This window comes from Hypomesus transpacificus, chromosome 17, assembly GCF_021917145.1.
Source record: "Hypomesus transpacificus isolate Combined female chromosome 17, fHypTra1, whole genome shotgun sequence".
NCBI classification, from domain to species: Eukaryota; Metazoa; Chordata; class Actinopteri; order Osmeriformes; family Osmeridae; genus Hypomesus; species Hypomesus transpacificus.
In genome coordinates this window covers 16,558,445-16,571,235 of record NC_061076.1, presented here as the reverse complement: position 1 = coordinate 16,571,235, position 12,791 = coordinate 16,558,445, and the positions used below count along the sequence as shown (strand labels likewise).

Here is a 12,791-nt window from a genome sequence, read left to right as displayed (position 1 = left end):
TCAGTCTTCGTTTCTGTGTAACGGATATACCGGTGAACATCTTCCTCTTCAAATGACTCCAGATAAAAGGTTTTATTTAAGATGCACACTGTAGGTATTGCGTGGACTGAAACACACAACACACACACACAATGAAGAAAGCATTGCTTAGTTGTTAACATTTATTGTATTTTTTCCACTGACACAAAGTACCCATTTTCATTGTCTAACATGTAGAAAACATTGTCACATTGCCTATATAATCATAGTATCATGGCAAAGTTACCTTGGCATGAATGACATTCAGAGTGATATCAGATTAAAAATGGACAGGTGCTTGCTTAATGCCAGAAACCAAAAGGGAAAACAATTTGGCATTACAAAGGGTAGATCTTTAAAAAATCCAACACAATGGAATTGGGATAACAAAATCTACAACAATTACATATATTTCTGCGCTTGAATAAAACGAATAAAATCTTGATCAAACAACAATTCTACATTTGAATGACAAGGTTTTTTGGATAACAATGCTTGCTCTACGTCTAAAATTTTTAAAAAGACAAAAAACAACAACTTAAAAGATCAATTAAATATCCCTTTTAATCCCTCATCAAATTTAGCATTTCAATTTCAAGTCTTTGGGATTCTAAATTTACACCTCTAAATTGATGGGTGAAGTTAACGGAATTGTTCAAAATGAATCTCAACCACTTTTCAGGAAATAGCCAAAATTTACGCAGATCAACATTTTCTTGCTCAAGTTTACGAAGCCACTGTGTGAAGCATTAGAGACAGCAACAATCTAAAGGCTGCATTCTCTTACGATGTTCTACTGCTCCTCTACTCCCCCAAATATCTGCTATTTTAATTAAGGAGAAAATGACAGGGTCAAATGGACAACCACAACACAAGAGAACAGTGGCCACTTGCTTTGGCTCAGAGATACATGGAATTTGATTCTTGCTAGTATTTCTACAGTCTTTCTTCAACACAAACAAGGAAGTCCCTTTGACTGTGGTCCCATTAAACACAGTAGATTGTGTCTGTGGTCCCATTAAACACAGCAGATTGTGTCTATGGTCCCATTAAACACAGCAGATTGTGTCTATGGTCCCATTAAACACAGCAGGTTGTGTCTATGGTCCCATTAAACACAGCAGGTTGTGTCTGTTCTCCGGTATATTCCCTACACCAGGTGCTGTCCTTGTAACTGAAGAAGAATGATCATCGAGTACATAGGTGCTAAGATTTTTGTTGGCGGAGGTACTTTGGAGTTGTGCATTTAGCTTTGACCTGTGAAAAAGCTCTACAAACATAGATGAATGTCAACACTTTCAATTGAGGTCTGGATGTGTCCACTAATAAACTGCTCCCCCCCAAAAAAAACTAAAAATTGAGGTATGGAATTCTGTAGTAACTTAAAATAGAAAGTGCAAATAAATTGCATGAGGAACACGTCAGTATGTATTCAGACTTGGCATTTGCAGAAAAGCGGTTGGTAATTCATTAGTCAAAGCAAGAGGAGAAAACACCTGAGAAACACACATTAGTCATCATCGCTATGTCTAGCTTTCCAAAAGGTGGTTAAAGCAAAGTAGTAGTGCTCAACTGTGCATGCTAAAGCGTTAGGAGGGAAGGTCTCTGAATAGGAGCAAGGAGGACAATACTATTTATTATCCAAAAAGACTCATTTTCCCCAATCTAGATTCAAAAAGCCATACAAAGAAAAAGAATGATATTTACAGTATACAATGAATTGCAATGAAGTTCAGACATTTGGAACGTGACAATACTGATGTATTGTTTCTCATCAGAGTACATTGGAACGTAGATGCTTGATGTAAACACCGATATGGCAGGTGTCCCTCTATAGGTATTCAGCACAGTTTAGGCTTCTCTTACCACCAGGCAACAAGTTGCTAATTTTGAGCGGTGGCAATGTTTTCTGAAGACACGACTTTTAGTAGGAATGAAGTGCACTTTAAGTCCATTCGATCAATAGGACAGTTTGTAAGCTAAACATCCGGAGCAAATGCACAGCACGGGCCACAGATACAATCACAAAAAAAAAAAATCAGATTTCACCACTAAAAGTCTATGACTTCTCTATGCAGAACCCTGAAATTAGAGGGAGCAATATCGTTTTTTAATATATATATATATATATATATATATATATATATATATATATATATACTTTCATATGTTTATTATATGAAAATTGTAATACATTGCATGCAATGTTTTTTTTTTGTTGTGGTTACAGTCTAGAGGCAAAGATGTCCCAAACCATGGTTTGATACATGCCGACGTTATGTAAACCGTTGCTGATTTGACCTGAATTCAAATGATCACAGTTGCAGACATCCCAAGTCTCCTCATTGTTCAGGAGACAAAACCCTCGCACAAACAGAAAGTGGCGCAGAGAAAGTCCTACACTACGTTGACGAGTTCGGACACAAACAACAGTCAACTGAAATGTGATGCGCTCGGCTACAACGAGGCAGAAGTATGAAATGACACAGGGGTGGAAATTCTATCCTAACTGGTGATGGTCTAAGTCAGACCAACGTCCTCATATACCAGAAATGGATGGGTGCCTATCCTGTCTGACATGCTAGCAGAGAAACACGCTAGCAGAGAAACACGCTAGCAGAGAAACACGAGAGAGACGGCAGGTTGAAGACCATCAGGTATTCTTGCCGTTTAGACACTGAAGATACGCATATGCGATCTATACACCTGCTTTAAAATTATTTGCACATTGTTAGGCAGTGCATCTACCGTGCCTCATATTAACCACTGCATTTGGAGTCAGTTCAAGTCAGTTCACGTTTCCTACAAAAGAATGTGATATAGGATTTCACTTTTCATTAATTTTGAAGCACTGGATGAATTTGAGTTTGACTTGACCCCAACTGCGTACTGAACAGGCGACGGCCAGTGGCGATAGGACACTTTAAAACGATGGATTGGGACAGCAATGTAATTTCCTCTCTGGTAGACCAGGGGTGGTAGGTGTAGAAGTCATATTGAAACTCAGCCACAGAAACAGCCTTCCCTGAGGAAGACACTAGAATTCCAGTAGACTCGTGGGGGGGGGGGGGGGGGGGGGGGGGGGGACTGAGTCGCGGTGCTCCTCTACCGAACGTCGTGTGAAGTACCAACATCTCCAAACAGACTGGTAACTCAACGACATTGCCACTTGTACGCAGCAACGCAGTGGTCTCAAGATACACACACACACACACACACACACACACAGTATTGCTTGCTGGTCATGCTTTGTGTTGCCACAAGCTGCAGAATAATCTACAAAAAGACTAGCACAATCAAAATAGGAAGACACAATGATACTCAAGATATCTGGCACAGGACTTGGAGCCGAATGCCTTTTGAACCTGTATCCAAAGAAAGGCAGAAAGCATCACGTTAAAAATCCTGGAAATCTGTACACCCAGCCCCCCCAACACACACACACACACACACACACAAACCCCAACCCCTCCCAATACACACACACACCCTCGAACACACACACACACACACACTCCTTTACCGGAATCCCCTCTCCCTTCAACCCTCCAACAGAGTATATTGTTTCAGGCAAATGCTCACATAAGAAGAGCAGACTAATATTTATACTTTTCATTCATTAAGATGTTCCCTAAATGTACTGTAGACAAGCTGGCAAGGGACAAAGAACAAAACAAAGAGAATAAACAATGGTGGTATTGCACCACTTACTAGGATACCGAGTATGATTCGGACTTTCTACCAGTCAGCACATGAGTGAGGCCATTTCCCTTCATCATCCTCCTTCTCCTCAGCCCCCGAAGGTCCCTTTGAGGAGACGGGTTATTTGGTTGTTGAGGCTGTGACCAGTGTGCTCAGCTCACAGCTTGGCCTCTAGTCCATCGTGAAGGAGGAAGTCCCATGATTCTGGAGAGCATTGCACTGTAATATTGTGGATTTGTGTTACATTTACAAAAGGGCTACCCATGTAACAATCCCTTTGTTGAACCGAACATGAGTGAATCTGTGTAAAATGAGGTATTTGTGTTGAAAGGGGTAAATACTGTCAGTAAAGACTAAGATTGTGAGTTGCATGAAGGTAGAGAAATCCACCAGTTTCACATTCAGAGGAAAACACTAAAGACCAGCCCCTGTCCAGGCTATGGCAGTCTGTATCTCTTCCCAGGCACAAAAGCCCTTTTTAAGTGTCCAAGTCACTGCTGCAGCGCCAGGGAAAAAAAAGAGTTGTGATTCACATTCAACACCTATGCCAATGAAAGGTCAGATTCTCGCTGGTCAGCGCCACTTTTGTATTTGTACGCTACGGGCCAAAAGAGGTATCCTGGCTTTTGGAGTACAAAACGATGTGAAATATTACAGCAGAAAATGATCTGCTTGATATTCCAAAATGTGTACAAACAAAAACAATAAAGAAACCAAAACAACAAAAGTCTAGTTTGAGAAAACTGAAAGAGCACTTCATAAAAGGTCACTTCATGTCTTGTAGCAAGTGACAGGAGTCCCGTGACAACAGAACAAACACTTCCTACAAGTGATAAACCTTGACGACTCCAACCACATTCATCCGAATAACTGATGAAGCATCCAAATGGAGTCAACAATAAGGAGATATAATACACATACTAACAGGCTGTTAAACTATCCTTGTGTGTCTGGAAAGGTTTCCTTTTGAATTTCTTGTATCAAAGTACCTTCGGAATCGACAACAGGTCACGTGATGCCTTGTATTCCCAAATCCAAAAGTACTTTAATGTGAGCTTGTGCGTGGTGACAACATCCACTGATATGCTGCTGTGACGACAGCTGGGAGCCCCATCTGAGCGTCTCTCCCTCTGGGTTCACTCAGGTCTTCTTCCCCGTGTGGCTTTTCAGGTGCGCCTGGAGCCGCGAAGCCTGGGAAAACTTCTTCCCGCACTCGGAGCAGCGTAGCGTCGCCGAGGTGATGGCGTGCGTCTGCTGGTGGGCCTTGAGGAGTTGCGGTCGTCCGAACTTCCTGCCGCACTCCTTACACCCCAGAGACTTCCTGCCCTTTGAATTCCTCACCTTTGTCCCTTTGTCGTCGTCGTCTTCCTCCTCCTCTTCCCCCTCCTCCTCCTCTTCCTCCTCCTCCTCTTCTCTTCTGGTGGGGGGGGACAGGCAGCTCTGGCTGGGTGACTCGACACGGACTCGCAGCGCTGCGCAGGGCGAGGTCTCGGCCGGCGCCGGCAGGATCTCCAAGGCGTCCGTGTCCTTGTCGTCCTCCAGGAGCTGGGCGGGGAGGGTGAGCAGGCGGTGGAGCATGGACGGGGACCTGAGAGGGGAGTCGTCCGCTGCAGGAGAGAAGGCACAGTGAGAGGAGGGAGGGACACAGAGGGGAGGGAGGGAGACAGAGGGGAGGGAGGGAGACAGGGGGGAGGGGAGGGAAGGAGACAGAGGGGAGGGAAGGAGACAGAGGGGAGGGAAGGAGACAGAGGGGAGGGGGGGAGGGAAGGAGACAGAGGGGAGGGAAGGAGACAGAGGGGAGGGAGGGAGACAGAGGGGAGGGAGGGAGACAGAAGGGAGGAGGGAGACAGAAGGGAGGGAAGGAGACAGAGGGGAGGGGGGGAGACAGAGGGGAGGGAGGGACACAGAGGGGAGGGAGGGAGACAGAGGGGAGGGAGGGAGACAGGGGGGAGGGGGGGAGGGGAGGGAAGGAGACAGAGGGGAGGGAAGGAGACAGAGGGGAGGGAAGGAGACAGAGGGGAGGGAAGGAGACAGAGGGGAGGGAGGGAGACAGAGGGGAGGGAAGGAGACAGAGGGGAGGGGGGGAGGGAAGGAGACAGAGGGGAGGGAAGGAGACAGAGGGGAGGGAGGGAGACAGAGGGGAGGGAGGGAGACAGAAGGGAGGGAGGGAGACAGAGGGGAGGGGGGGAGACAGAAGGGAGGGAAGGAGACAGAGGGGAGGGAGACAGAGGGGAGGGGGGGAGACAGAAGGGAGGGAAGGAGACAGAAGGGAGGGAAGGAGACAGAGGGGAGGGAGACAGAGGGGAGGGAGGGAGACAGAGGGGAGGGAAGGAGACAGAGGGGAGGGAAGGAGACAGAGGGGAGGGAAGGAGACAGAGGGGAGGGGGGGAGACAGAGGGGAGGGGGGGAGACAGAAGGGAGGGAAGGAGACAGAGGGGAGGGAGACAGAGGGGGGGGAGGGAGACAGAGGGGGGGGAGGGAGACAGAGGGGGGGGGAGACAGAGGGGGGGGAGGGAGACAGAGGGGGGGGAGGGAGACAGAGGGGAGGGAGGGAGACCGAGGGGAGGGAAGGAGACAGAGGGGAGGGAAGGAGACAGGCTTTGCATCCAAGAGCCAATTCATCACGGGTGAGAATAGTGTAATATGATATGTCCATACGCTGAAAGTACCCTTTCATACACGTTTAGGGTGGACTGGCGCATCACAGAGAATGTCTGTCTCACACCTCCTGCGATGTGCCCGAGGCTGCAGGCAGTCATGCAGAAAATGTGATTGATTTGCTGAACGGACCTTTCTGAAACTCTGCTGCATGAAATGTAAACTAACTATCTTGGTTCATAGCTGGCTAGCCTAGAAGCGAAGGGAGGTTTGGAGGGTCCGGAAACAAAACAAGAACTTGACTGTGCTCCAGCTCATTGTGTGGCTTTCAGACCCTGGGCAGGGACAGGGATGGGTTTTAAGACCCGGGACGGGAGAAGAGACTAGAGGGGCCGGAGGACTGGGAAGGGGAGTGTACAAGGGGACAAGAGCGTACTAGGGGACAGTGGAAGTGGACAGGATCTTACCTGAGGGGGTGCGTGGAGGGGCGCAGACAGGCGGGGGGTCAGGGGTGGTGGAGAGAACTTCCATGTCCTCCAGAGGCATCCACTGGGGCTCCTGCTGGGGGGACGTGGGCGACGGCTGCAGTTCCTCGACCCGGAGGAGCGCGCTGGAGCCGGAGCCCCTCCCGGGAGACGCCAGCTCCTTGATCTGCCACAAGTCGCTGCACCACTTCTGCCCAAACACCTTGTCCAGGATGGGCACCCAGTCCTGTGCCACCGAGAGCACGGCAGGCTTCTCCGGGTCTGCAGGGGGAGGGAACACGGGTCACTGACGGGCTCGCCGACGTGTCGCAGCCCACTGTACATTTAGTCATTTAGCAGACGCTCTTATCCAGAGCGACTTACAGTAAGTACAGGGACATTTCCCCTGAGCCAAGACGGGTGAAGTGCCTTGCCTAAGGACACAACGTCATTTGGCCCTAACTGCACAGCCACCTTACTCCAGGTACAGCTGGCTCTGTCCTTGTAATTCTAATGGACTGGGCTGGGCTGTGGTGCAGGGACACCCATTCAGACATTGTTTCCGAGAGTCCATTTCTTATTTTTCATGCTCTTCTGGATTGTTTTCAAGTGAAGTGTGACAGGAAAGGTAGGGGGAGAGACAGTGAGAGTGACAGACATACAGCAAAGAGCCAGGCCGAGGCTGGGGGGTTTGAATCTTTGAAGCTTATCTGGAGAAGGTGCACCCCCCCACACACACACACTGATCTGTAGTACATTTCTATTAGGCTTCAGTATATTGTGAAAGAATTTGCGGAGGAAGTGTGGTCGTTGTTGGAAGGGCAGATTTAGTCCAATTACAGTCCAGCAAATACTGTGATTACGGTAAGAGACAGCTGCCCTACTCAAAAGCTTCACGAGAAATGTGGGCGTGTGAAATCATTGTTTATCATCCATATGACTGTTTCAACAAGACAAAATGTGTGTCAGTATGGCTTACACTGCTACAGCCAAAGACAATATACATGGACGTCGAGTCATGTTTGCTTGTAGCTAACCTATAGTGGAGTAACCTAATAAGATTCCCCAACCAGTTTTACAACTATGGCAAACCTTGGGGTAGAGAATGAAAACACAAAACAAGCACAGAGTCTGGATGTTCATCCACCCACAGAAATGGAATCCACAGAATGCGGTCCCAACAACTGTCCCTCAAATATTCTTGAAACTGTAAATCAGTTTTTCACCCAGTTTTGAAATACTTTTTTTTTATCTACACACGCAAACAGTTACGTCATCTACAGTAACAAAGCGTAGAGACATAAGATACAACTATCTGCCAGAGTTATTTGTTAACTAGGACTGACAGGTTAAGCCTCTGTAGTAGTTCCGATGTCAGGCACTTTCATTACCGATGCCTGTCAACCAGAATACAAAAAGTATTACTGTCAAATGACTTCAATATAAGCATTATAATCTGCTGATGGATAGACACCTACATTACATGTAATTCATTCAGGTGACCATTGTATCCAACGCAACATAGAAACAGTGCATGTAGACAATACAGCAGGAGATCTAGTATCAGAAGTGTGTAGTTCTACAGTGTTTTGGTGGTCAGAGGAACGGTGTGCACTGGTTACGTCACAAAGTCACCACATCTCAGCTACCAGGCACGGCCAACAGAAAGAATATCACAGCGCTACAATAACGTCTCAATTACTGAAAAACAGTGCAACAATTTCTTGCCACCTGTACATGTATGTATTTCCACCAAACGTCTGGAAGGCAAGTTTACTTTTAAAAACCAAACCAACTTAGGCTTTGACTTAACATTCACTCTTCTCAAAACAGAAATGTTCGACTCCAAGATCAACTCAGAGAGCCAGTGTCCCTTTAAGCTCCTTAGTCCTCCTCGTCACCTTCCTCGTCATCTTCCTCGTCACCTTCCTCGTCACCTTCCTCGTCACCTTCCTCGTCACCTTCCTCGTCACACTCATAACTCTTTTCTTCAACCCCTCCCCACAGCACTCCTTCTCTCGTCAGCAGAGCGCAAAATTAGCAGTATCCACCAGCCAAATGCAGGTCAAAAATGCAAGAGGCTAGTAGAGTTTCTTTACTCACCAGCCCAAAGAATTATGGTAAATCTATTGAGTGGCTGGTGAAATTTGAACATGCACTAGACATTTGTCGCGTGGACAAAAAAGTAAATTCCGCACCCTGCTTGTCAGACTCAAAGAATTCCAAAAACACAGACCATTTGTCGCGTCGTCCTCCTTCCGGGCGACCTTGGGCCCCGTGACGCCCCCCTGGCTCCCGGGCGAGGCTGGGCCGGGCGAGGCTGGGTCGGGCGAGGCTGGGTCGGGCGAGGCTGGGTCGGGCTCGGAGCAGCGCCGTCTGGCCCGGCTCTTTCCGTTCTCTGGGCGGCTGCATCGCAGACGCTCCTCCAGCTCCTGCTGCTCGCGCTCCTTCACCGTGATCTCCAGGAGCAGGTCCTCGAAACTGGCCTCCACGATCTTACCCAGCTCGCACGCGGCAAAGTCCAGGACCTGCTCCATCACGGATTTCAGCTGGCCTGCGGACGGGAGGGAGGGAATGACGATGGTGTTGTTTTGTAAAAGAGGGTAAGTCGTCTAGATGAGATAGTAAACAAAGGGGAGGGTCTGGTAAAGAGATGGGGTTGGAACCCGCCTTGCCGTGGCCACAGAGGAAACGACTAGATCAACACTTAAGGAGAAACAAAAGAATCATTATTACCGTTTTGGTTGTTTTTCTGGCAGCATAAATCACATCAACGCACACACTAGACAGAGAAGTTAATACATGACGTAACATTCGGAGAATTGTGGATTTGGTTTATTTCGAGTTCGGAAGACGGATGTTCTGAACTGTGTGCAAGCCTGACCTGGTAGGTGCATCGGAAAACAGACACACACACACACACACAACTGTGCCCCTTTTGGAGGACCCAGCTGTGATGCCACACATCTCAAACAGTAATCCCCTCATTCTAATTTAGCAGCCATTCGCGATGACCCCATTTTAGAGAGTCTGTGAGACCCATTTCTTTTCACACTGTGAGTGCCTTGCCTCTATGCTAATTGTTCCAACCTCAGCCATTACATCCATAAATCCTTCCCAGTGTATTTCCCAATATGTCTGTGAGATTTAAGACATGGCAATCATGTGTTCTCAAGAGCAAGCACATGTGCCAAACACAGTTCATTTGGGATAAGAACATCATCAGCTGTTTCTGGTTGAAATCCAGTAGCTCCTTAGCACTAACCCCTGGAATACTGTCACAACTAGACACTTCCTGACCAAGTACACTAGTACTTGCTTACTAAAAGCATTCTCGTACGTTACTTTGGATATGTGTCCTAGAAACATCCTAAACAAATAACATGTTCATGTAATGTAAATATGTGACTGGTTTAATGAGCTTGACTCCATACGGCACTGTTTCGCTCAGACTGACTGAACCACTATAATCACACCAGTATTTTATTACCCTGTAAAGTTTTGAAGGTAATCACTCTTCTAATGCCATGGAACGGTGGAACTGCCTCCTAGATTTCAGCTCTTCCCCTTTCTGCGTGGATATAATTACAGTTGGTAGATGCAACCCTCAGGTCATTTGATACGATGCCATTGCACACTTGACTTACAATTTATATTTTGTCGTTGAGAGCCATAGCACATGTCTGAATACGGTGTTAGCCTAAATGGTTATAAATATGGGCGTCTTTTTGACAGGCCTAAATAAATGAGCGTCTGAATGGTACGTGTCACAATCTACCAATCCAATGATTTGCCGCTTGGCAAGGCAAAACAGGTGCCACCTCTGAAAAGAGAACTGACTAGATTCCCAAACTAGAGTTAGTCCCTGCAACATAGAAATGTAAACAGAATGTGATGAGTAAGCCTGAGCGAAAATGCTTTGACCTAACCGAGACTTTTCTGAAAGCCTCAAGGTGCAAACGACCTTGTGTTGGAGTGAGAGAGGCGGGCAGAGGGCAGGAGCATGTGTGGAGACCTGGTCCTCTGTGCTTCTTCACTGCGCTCCACGTTCATTCATGACCAAAATGGCATCAGCAATGCCACCCAAAGACATTTACGTTTAGTCATTTAGCAGACGCTCTTATCCAGAGCGACTTACACTAAGTACGGGGACATTCCCCCCGAGGCAAGTAGGGTGAAGTGCCTTGCCCAAGGACACAACGTCATTTTGGCCCGGCCAGGAATTGAACTGGCAACCTTCAGATTACTAGCCCGATTCCCTGACCGCTCAGCCACCTCACTCCTGACGCCCAGCCATACATGAGAAGCCTGCTGTTCACCGTTAAGCCCTCAAAAATGTGTTTTGTCCAAAATGTGCAAATGAAGCCCTCGTCAGAGATCTCAGGCTGGAAGTGTTTAGTGTATAACTCGACTGAGGGAGGGAGAGGGGGTAATCCTTCATATGACTCCATTGACATGGTCTCTATTGGCTACGCCAACTGGCGCATTCTGGGGGAAATGGCATGATTTGGGATCATTTCGTCAGCGTGGTTCTGGGGGAGGGCCAAGGAGAGGGCTAAACAACAATAGCGTCAGCACCTTGCCAACCACTGACAGTGTACATCCCTGTATAGAATATGTTCTAGCCTGCAACATACAAGTGTAGGCTACATGGGTGCGGAAGAATTATCTCAAAATATGTCTTTATGCATGCCCAAAAAAGGATGGATTTAATACAACCAAATATGTGTAGTTTAAACAAATACAAGGATTGATGTTTAGTGTTTTGACTGAAGTTGTAGGTTTTCATGTAACATGAAACAACGTGTGAGCACGCGACCATGAATCGCATCTAGTCTTACATCTTACGTCTACATATAGAATAAATACTTTTGTGTGTTGACAAATCGCTCAAAACCTCCAGAAGAATAACAAACGGGTTGTTAGCCCCATCGTTTAATATATCACATAGAGAATGACGATTTCTGTTGTGATCTGTTATTATAGCTGCCCAATGTGCCAAAATATGGCTTTCCTAAGATTGCGTTGTTGCATTGTCTTGTTTACAGATTTATACGCACACAAGATTGAACCATTGCTAGCCTTTTTAGCAAACACACAGGCACGCACACCCACTAAACTGGTCAAAATGACTAAGGGACTGCGGAATTACGTAATGTTTTTCCCCCCAAAGGTGTTTTGTGGATTGAACTGGTAACCTTACCCACGACACGTCCTTTTTGCTCAAGTCTTCGTGTGTCTGCGGACACGCTGCGCTCCAATCTTAGGCTGGGGGTGTGTGAGTCGGGCTTTGTTCTGTCCACGGCCGCGTTGTCTGCTTTGCCACCGTTGGACAGAGACCCATTTTCGATGCCTTTACGTTCAAACTCCCGTTTTTGCAGCTTTAACCTGAGTCGTTGGTTTTCTTGTTCTTTGACAGCCGTTTCCATTAACATTGAATTCAAGCTCGCCCCTACAGTCTTGCTTATTTCCTGGACCGCGAGTTGAACTACTTGCTCCAGAACAGATTCGAGCTGGCCTTGGAAAAACGAAATATACACCGCACCGTTCATGATTTCGTCCGTGTTTTTGGAAGAACTCTTTCATTCTTCCCCCACACCCCCTTAAAATTGTACAACAGACATAAGTCAGAAGCCTACCCAACTGATTGAAACACACAACTACCTTCTCTATCAACGCATCATGTGTACACCCCTTGGATGCTACCGTACTGCCATCTGTGTACACGCAAACGTATTTCACCCATCTCATGGCAAATTAGACGTTTTGCAGTGCCCCTGCCCATGAACGCCATTTTGCTGAATGATATTTAAGGCAAACAAATCCATGTGAACCATCAGGCTCACGAAAAGATTAAGTGGAGGAGACGTTGTTGATTTGTATGTTTACAAAGGGTGCCCAATCAGTAGGCTAGGCCTAATTAAGTAAATGTATCACACTTAAATATAAATAATTGAAGATAGCATAATTTTGAAAATTTTAACTGGACTTTGTCAACTGAAAAACCAT

The 12,791-nt window shown here is 46.8% G+C and overlaps 1 protein-coding gene across 1 annotated transcript; it reads right to left on the bottom strand.

Moving 5' to 3' along the window:
* Positions 1-3,465: 3,465 nt before the first annotated feature.
* On the bottom strand, positions 3,466-12,471 carry si:dkeyp-113d7.10 (hypermethylated in cancer 1 protein). The gene is made up of 4 exons (XM_047038459.1): positions 11,986-12,471; positions 9,019-9,336; positions 6,786-7,064; positions 3,466-5,327 (listed from the first exon to the last, which is right to left on the bottom strand). Exons 1-4 carry the CDS (start codon positions 12,332-12,334, stop codon positions 4,861-4,863), a joined length of 1,413 nt encoding a protein of 470 aa, XP_046894415.1. The 5' UTR covers positions 12,335-12,471; the 3' UTR covers positions 3,466-4,860.
* Between the last annotated feature and the right edge of the window lie 320 nt (positions 12,472-12,791).

Bases quoted from the DNA above. Each gene is read 5' to 3' on its own strand.
- si:dkeyp-113d7.10 (XM_047038459.1), bottom strand. From the start codon at position 12,334: ATGAACGGTGCGGTGTATATTTCGTTTTTCCAAGGCCAGCTCGAATCT. The intron at 9,337-11,985 runs GTAAGGTTACCA...TCCCGTCCGCAG, and splicing joins GCAAAAAGGACGTGTCGTGG to GCCAGCTGAAATCCGTGATG. The intron at 5,328-6,785 runs GTAAGATCCTGT...TCTCTCCTGCAG, and splicing joins CCCTCCACGCACCCCCTCAG to CGGACGACTCCCCTCTCAGG.